This window comes from Engystomops pustulosus, chromosome 2, assembly GCF_040894005.1.
Source record: "Engystomops pustulosus chromosome 2, aEngPut4.maternal, whole genome shotgun sequence".
In the NCBI taxonomy this organism is placed as follows: Eukaryota; Metazoa; Chordata; class Amphibia; order Anura; family Leptodactylidae; genus Engystomops; species Engystomops pustulosus.
The window spans coordinates 106,888,128-106,896,612 of NC_092412.1; the positions used below are offsets into that span (position 1 = coordinate 106,888,128).

Below are 8,485 nucleotides of genomic sequence, written 5' to 3' on the forward strand. Positions count from 1 at the left end.
TCATTTTCATGAAAATTGCCAAAACTCACAGTTTGAGGGAAAACTCAGCTTTCAGGTGACTTTGAGAGGCCTAAATAATAATAAAACCCCATAAATTACCCCACTATAGAAACTTCACCCCTCAACGTATGTAAAACAACTTCTATTAAGTCTATTAACCCTTTAAGTGTTTCACATGGGCTAAAACAATATGGACCTGCGATTTAGAAACTTTAGAAATTTTTTTGGAAAATACATTCATTTAGGCCAAACTGACAGTTTCAGAATAAATTAAATGATGAAACGCACTGCAACGTTTGATGCCCAATTTCTCCCGAGTGTAGCGATACCCCATATGTGGTGGTAAACTGCTGTACGGGCGCACGGTCAAGTATAGAATGAATGGAGGCGCCATTCACAGCAGATTTGTATTGTCACATTGTACGACCTATACATTTTTATTTTTTTTTGGTAATGCGAACATATGAGGTCTTATTTGTTATGGGATGAGATACACTGTATAGATAATTCATTTAGGGGGTCTATAGCTTATTCATGAGATTTTATTAACTATTTCAAGGGGGACACAAACAAAATCATCAATTTTTATTTTGGATTGTTAGAATTTTTTTCCCCCGCTCACCGTAACGTAAAAATAATATTTTATCTTTAGTCTCTGGTTCACTACGATTGCGGTGATACCTCATTTATATAGTTTTTCTTATCTTTGCTCAATTTTCCTGAGCAAAACCAATATTGGAGAAAATCGCATTGTTTTTACTATTGACAACTTTTTAGGGCCATAACTTCTGTATTTTTCTGTTGTCAGATCTGGTTGAGGGCTTATTTTTTGCGACAGTTGTACTTTTCAGTCGTATCATATAAGGGAACGTAGCTTTTTTTGATCACTTTTTTAGAACATTTTTTCTGATGGTGTTTGATGAAAAATTGTATATTATGGGAAGTTTTCCGTAGTTTGTATTTCATCGTTCACCGAGAGGGTTCAATATTGATTTAGATTTATTGTACAGATTAATACGAACGCGGTGATACCAAATATGTACATTTTTCGTGTGTTTTATATACTGTATTTGCATTATATGTGTAACTGGGGAGATTATGGGACTTTATTTTACCTTATATACTCGAGTATAAGCCTAGTTTTTCAGCACAAAAAATGTGCTGAAAAACCCAAACTCTGCTTATACTCGAGTCAAAAAAATAAATATATCTAAACTCACCTTTCCGGCGACCCCTGTATATCTTCTGTGCGATCTGTCCGGCAGGGGCTGGCAGGCTATATACACTGGGGCAGGGGCTGGCAGGCTGTATACACTGGGGCAGGGGCTGGCAGGCTATACACACTGGGGCAGGGTCTGGCAGGCTATATACACTGGGGCAGGGTCTGGCAGGCTATATACACTGGGGCAGGGTCTCGCAGGCTATATACACTGGGGCAGGGTCTCGCAGGCTATATACACTGGGGCAGGGTCTCGCAGGCTATATACACTGGGGCAGGGTCTCGCAGGCTATATACACTGGGGCAGGGTCTCGCAGGCTATATACACTGGGGCAGGGGCTGGCAGGCTATATAGACTGGAGCAGGGGCTGGCAGGCTATATAGACTGGGGCAGGGGCTGGCAGGCTATATAGACTGGGGCAGGGGCTGGCAGGCTATAAAGACTGGGGCAGGGGCTGGCAGGCTATATACACTGGGGCAGGGGCTGGCAGGCTATATAGACTGGAGCAGGGGCTGGCAGGCTATATAGACTGGAGCAGGGGCTGGCAGGCTATATACACTGGGGCAGGGGCTGGCAGGCTATATAGACTAGGGTAGGGGCTGGCAGGCTATATACACTGGGGCAGGGGCTGGCTGGCTATATACACTGGGGCAGGGGCTGGCTGGCTATATACACTGGGGCAGGGGCTGGCTGGCTATATACTGGGGAGGCTGTGACCAATGCATTTCCCACCCTCGGCTTATACTCGAGTCAATAGGTTTTCCCAGTATTTTGTGGTAAAATTAGGGGCCTCGGCTTATACTCAATATAATTATAATTATTATTTAATTATTATTATGAAATGATTTAATCTTTTTTTTTTTTTTTACTTTCACATATTTTCCACCTTTTGGCTTGAACAAGCGATCATCCGATCACTTATTCAAGCCTTTACACTGCAATACACTTGTATTGCAGTGTATAGTGTAAGTAACTGAGCATGCCGCGCATGCTCAGTTACTTACAGCCGGGTCCTGCCAGGAAGGCAGAACCCGGCGAGAAGAAGAGCAGGAAGCCCCAGGTCACTCGTTGGGACCCGGGGCAGCGGCAGGAGGGATCGGATCCCCCGGTAAGCACACCGGGGGGGGGGGGGGTCCGATCCACGGGGGACACACTTGCACGCCGCATGGGGTTAAACACCCGGAATCTGAGTTTTTCCGATCCCGGGTGTTAGTGCCGGGTCTTGGCTGTTATATCACAGCTCGACACCGGCACTATACTGACCCGATGTCCCGAAATCTTCTTCTGACGCCACGCCGTAGAAAGGCGCCGCGTCAGAAGAAGTACCCTTAATGACAAACGTAGATTCCCGATAGGGCGGTCATTAAGGGGTTCATTCCTGGAATTTTTTTAGAGAACACAAAAACAGAAGGTCTTGAGGTTCATGTCAATGTGGGTTGCAGGTGTCATCCATGCATGTAAACTATGCAAAACATGTGGTGCTCGTAAGGCCGGCGGCACACGTGGCGTTTTGAACCTGTTTTTGTGCCGTTTTTAAGCATTCCGTTAAAAAACTTTTTTAACGGACAGCTTAAAAACAGCCCAAAAACGGGTTCAAAACGCCACGTGAGTCGCAGGCCATTATTTATCTCAGTTCAAAAAAATAACGGATGATAAATAAAACCCAGATAAACTGACAGTAACTGATGACGTAGTGTCCGATAATTTAACTGATCCCCTAATGTTCCCTGGCTAAGGAAATGGACACTTGTCTTTCAGTTAGTATCCTTTTTTTTTCTTTTGAAAATATTTGTTATGCAGAAAATAATCCCTCACACAGTTCTGTACACGAAAAAATTGAAAAGTTATAGACTTTTGAACGTGGAAAGCAAAAAAGGAACGAAAAAACGCTGCGACATGAAGGGTTAAGGCAAGAAGCAGCTTCAAAATGGGATTCAGAGTGGCGTTTTTTTATACCTCAGCAACGAAGAAAAACGCTTTCAAACCAGCCAAATGCATTTCAGAGGTGTGCTTTTCTGCAATGAGTTCCACATCAGCTTTGGACTCCAAAAACCTCATCTAAAAAACTGACCCCCGAGGGCGCGCTCACAAGAAGTGTTATGTTGCAGGTTTTTTGTGATTTTTGACACATTCCCAAGGCTTCAGCCTTGATCAGATGCTGAGGTTACACTGGGGCAGATTTACTTACCCGGCCCATTCGAGATCCAGTGGCGCGTTTTCTGCGGTGGATTCAGGTTTTCCGGCGATTCACTAAGGTAGTTCCTCCGCCGTCCACCAGATGTCGCTGCCGCCGGAATGAACCATCCTGTAACTGGTGAAATGCAGCGGTTTTTCCGAATCCGTCGGGTTTTCGTTCGTTCATGCCCCCCCCATTTCTGTTGCGTGCATGCCAGCGCCGATGCGCCACAATCCGATTGCATGCGCCAAAATCCCTGGGCAAAACAGGGAAATTCGTGCAAATCGGAAATATTCGGGTAACACGTCGGAAAAACCAAATCGGGCCCTTAGTAAATGACCCCCAATGCGTTTTAGCAGATGCAGTGGAAACGCAATGTAACCTCAGCATGAAATAAAGACTGAAGCCTTTGGAATGTGTCAAAAAAAGCGATGCAACGCATGGTGTGAACGCATCCTGTAAATTGAGCCATGTCTGCTTCCCAACCAATAAGAACATGTGTATTTTGGAAAGGTGAGGAAAACTACAAGCTTTAGAAAGCTGGCAGGATGCTTGGGAGCCTCTGAATGAGTCCTGTCACCTCACCAGCCATGTTTGATACATAGAACCCTCTGGCCCGGTGACACGGCGCTATAGAACAGCCATTACTGCGGAGGCCAGTGTGTACAGCGGCAGAGTGACTGGGAGACATGGAGCAGGCGCAGCCGCGCACACTGATGCTGGGCCCTCCCCTACAAGTCTCCTGTCGCTGTGGCTTCATGGCAGAGAAAGCGGGCTCCAGCTGTGCCCTGGGTATATGGCGACTGTGTGAGCTGGGCATCATGTGCCGCCGGACAGAGCAGTATTAGTAGTCGGGCCGGGTGTGTCCGTTCCCTGTGCGCCCCGGAACTGGAGCGGGAAAAGCGCTGCGTCTAGTCAGGCAGGTACTACTGACATGGTGGCCGGAGCTGTCCTGCACTGTGTATGTATGCGACTACATGGAGGCTTGATGTGTGTACAAAACAGGTACACCTTACACTTGTTGTAGATGGCACCCAAAGTACAAAGGGTGTCACTAATAAACAGAAGAGAATGATAGAGACTGCACATCTGGTTATAGCTGTGTGTCTGCTGCCTTGGGCTGGGTTCACACAATACATTTACATTGCATTGCAAATATGGTTGTGACTTCTATTAATAACTGATAAATAGTCCTCATGCCTCAATATTTATATAGTAATTCTTATGGGATAAAGAACACAATCTAAACTTCTTCAGCTGCACATATAAAAAGCTGACAGAGTAGATGCCACTAGCCGGCCGTAGCCATGATTCTGGGTTTTATTTACTGTTTTACCTCTCTACTGACAACTGCAAAATATATGTATTTTAGTATATATGTTCCCATGGGACTGGTATTCTGCAGAGTTTTGCGCAGTTGCTTGCAGAAAATCTACAGCGTACGTGTAAAGTGGATGTGAATTCTATCAAATAGTTTACACGTGGAGTCAAATTCTATGGTGTTCCCATATCGGACATGTATAGCATCAGCTGCACTGATCTCAAGAATCACTATTTTACATCTGCTGTGATCAAGGTGACGGTTATATGCTAAGTTGTCTGTTGTCTTGTTCACTTCTATTGGCTATCCTTGTTAAGCTAATCTTTAAATTCCTGTAGAAGTTAGGCCGGCGGCACATGTGGCGTTTTGAACCCATTTTGGGCTGTTTTTAAGCAGTCTGTTAAAAGCCCAAAAAAGGGTTCAAAACGCCACATGTGCCACCAGCCTTAATGGTAGAACCACACATGAGCAGGCAGCTATGTACTCCATGAAGTCATAAGACAGGTGTCAGTGTCCGCATTGCTGGGTCAATTGCAGAGGTGGAACTTATATCCATAAGATATCATAAGAAGTTGCTCCGCTGTACACTGACGTGATAGCACACATCCACATTTACTTCTGTGGGCTGGTTTCCATGGAGGAGCCGTCCACCTGAGAAGCAAATGGTAGAGTAGCACCAATTCCTGCCCAAGTTTGTAGCTCAGTCTTTTTCCATTGTCAGTTATGCATGAGGTGCGCTCACCCACTGATGACAGTTAGTGTGCGGTCACACGTGGAGAAATTCACTATGTGTTTTTAAATGCATTGCAGAAATGCTCTTTACATGTTACCATGCTTATGGCTGGTTTGAAAGCATTTTTCTTCATTGCCGGAAGTGGAAGCAGCTGTGAGAAAATGTTGTGAATCACCACTGCTTACACTTCCAGCAATGAGGAAAAACGGATTCAAACCAGCGAAATGCATGGTAACATTTAAAAACGCATCCGTTTTAAAATGCATTGCAATCGTCACATGTGCCTGCACCATCAGACATTAAAAAACCAATTTGCAGCCCAGGGAACTGTTTATACCACCTGCAGGAAGCCTTGTGTGTAGACAACTATGCTTTTAACTTAATCTTCTGCTTTTATTATTACATGAACAATTCATGTGCTTTCTTTCACTCTACTAGACATTAGAAGATGGTGAAATCCATGGGACAACATTGAGTTGAGGCATGAGAAGAATATTGGATATAATGTCTGGTTTTTGGGCTCCACAAAGATATGACAAGTAGACCTTCCCGTGTTATATTTGTAACAATGGCCTGCAATAGCACAGGTCTTGGCTACTGCTCTTCTCCCAACATGAATGGGACAACAGCGAGTGAAGACTCCACTTTTAACGCATTTCCAACTCCACTCAGGATATTATTGGCAATAGTAATGGTATTAATGATTGTCATTGCTTTTTTGGGCAATGCCATTGTTTGCCTTATTGTCTATCAGAAGCCAGCCATGCGTTCTGCAATCAACCTTCTTCTGGCGACGCTTGCATTCTCGGACATCATGCTGTCACTGTTCTGCATGCCTTTTACTGCAGTTACAATTATCACTGGGAGCTGGCACTTTGGTTCCCAGTTTTGCCAGATCTCAGCCATGCTCTACTGGTTCTTCGTGTTAGAAGGCGTTGCCATACTACTTATTATCAGTGTTGATCGTTTCCTGATCATCGTTCAGAGACAAGACAAATTAAACCCACACCGTGCCAAAATTATGATCGTCAGCTCTTGGATATTTTCTTTTTGCATCTCTTTTCCATCGGTTGTTGGTTGGACCTTGGTTGAAGTTCCAACACGAGCACCACAATGTGTTTTGGGATACACAGAATTCTTGGCTGATAGGGCATATGCAGTTATGCTAGTGGTGGCAGTGTTTTTCATCCCTTTCATTGTAATGCTATATTCTTATCTATGCATCCTAAACACGGTTAGGCGAAATGCTGTCCGAATTCACAACCATGCAGAGAGCTTGTGCCTCAGCCAAGTTAGCAAGTTAGGCTTGATGGGACTTCAGAGACCTCATCAGTTGAATGTGGACATGAGCTTCAAGACCAGGGCCTTCACTACCATACTGATTCTTTTTATTGGATTTTCCCTTTGCTGGCTTCCACATTCTGTGTTCAGTCTATTGTCTGTCTTCAGTAGGACTTTCTACTACAGTTCCTCATTTTATGTTATCAGTACTTGCATTTTGTGGCTCAGTTACCTCAAGTCAGTATTCAACCCTGTCATATACTGCTGGAGGATAAAGAAGTTTCGGGAGGCCTGCATGGAATTTATGCCCAAAACATTTAAGATCCTTCCAAAACTCCCAGGGAGGACAAGGAGAAGAATACGTCCTAGTACCATCTATGTCTGTAGTGAACACCAATCAGCTGTCTAGTAAATTTCTTCAGGGATTCTTGATGAACAAGCACAGAACACTTTATATTGCACATTGTTTAAATTTTTGTCTAAATGGTCACTGAGGGCTCGTTCACATTTATCAGTTGCCATCGTTTTTTGTAACCTCAAATCAGCACAACTGATGGTAAAAGATGCTGAGTTAAAGGAAACCTACCACTTCGGATAGGGCTTCTAAGCAGAACATGCCGTGCACCAGCTCAGGGTGAGCTGGTGCCGGCACTTATCTTCGTTATGTTTTTAAACGTTTTTAAAGAGTTTTAACACTTTATTAATCTTTATATCTGAACTAGCTTCACTGCACCGTGGTCCGCGCTCGGCGCACCATGCGCTTGACCACTTCCTATTCAGGCGCGCACACGGTAGCGCACATGGTGCACCGAGCGCGGACCACGGTGTGGGGAAGCTAGTTCAGATATAAAGATTAATAAAGTGTTAAAATTCTTTAAAAACGTTTAAAAACATAACGAAGATAGGTGCCGGCACCAGCTCACCCTGACCTGGTGCACGGCATGCTCTGCTTAAGAGCCCTATCCGAAGTGGTAGGTTTCCTTTAAACACTGATGCCAACTGATATATGGGAATGAGCTCTGACTCTAAATCAATTGTACATGGTTTTCTTTCACCAATTACTTGGCTCCCTTGCTTCCTGAATGAAAGAGGCCTAGCATGTATATCACACTGTATGCTATAGTGGGATATGGGTGATGTCACTGGGGGAGATTTATCAGAAGTGTCTGAGAGCAGAATTGTTCTAGTTGTTCATGACAACCAATCAGAGCCCAGCTTTGATTTTTCCACAGCTGTTTATAAAATTAAAGCTGAGCTCTGATTGGTTGCCATGGGTAACTAGAAAAAGTTCTGCTTTTAGACACTTCCGAAAAATCTCCCCACTGTCTTAGCAGAATGGTAAGATACAACTTGCTGTGTCTTTCTATCCTGTGTTTCCCACAGAATGGTACATTTATTGTCCAGAAGGAGGCACAAAGGATGTACAAGTCTATGGATACGGTAAGTGTATATGTGGGAGCTTTCTTGGCGTGTGACATAGCTCCATGGATAAGGGAGTGACGGCCATTACCTTTGAGACAACTGCAAGAGAGGAAGAAAGAGAGACAATAAAGATACAAAGTGATATAATGACTAGAAGTAGTGTTACTGCTTATGGACACACATTGGACTAAGGATTTATTTCAATTTTATTGAAAAATGAGCTACAGTTTAAATTTCCTATAACTATTTTATATTAATCTAAGAGGAAAGAACTCTGTCATGTGCCACATAGAATTTTATGAATAGATGGAGAACTGGAAGATACCATTCCC

At 44.0% G+C, this 8,485-nt stretch overlaps 1 protein-coding gene across 2 annotated transcripts; it reads left to right on the forward strand.

The window, feature by feature from the left end:
- Positions 1-4,026: 4,026 nt before the first annotated feature.
- GPR45 (G protein-coupled receptor 45) lies at positions 4,027-7,327 on the forward strand. 2 transcript variants are annotated; one of them, XM_072133065.1, is made up of 2 exons: positions 4,027-4,357; positions 5,889-7,327. In XM_072133065.1, the coding sequence occupies exon 2, from the start codon at positions 5,983-5,985 to the stop codon at positions 7,138-7,140; it is 1,158 nt and encodes a 385-aa protein (XP_071989166.1). In that variant the 5' UTR covers positions 4,027-4,357; positions 5,889-5,982; the 3' UTR covers positions 7,141-7,327. The 2 variants fall into 2 exon arrangements, with proteins under 2 accessions (XP_071989166.1, XP_071989165.1); XM_072133064.1 differs by having other exon boundaries at positions 4,027-4,319.
- Positions 7,328-8,485: the final 1,158 nt, after the last annotated feature.

Bases quoted from the DNA above. Each gene is read 5' to 3' on its own strand.
- GPR45 (XM_072133065.1), top strand. From the start codon at position 5,983: ATGACAAGTAGACCTTCCCGTGTTATATTTGTAACAATGGCCTGCAAT.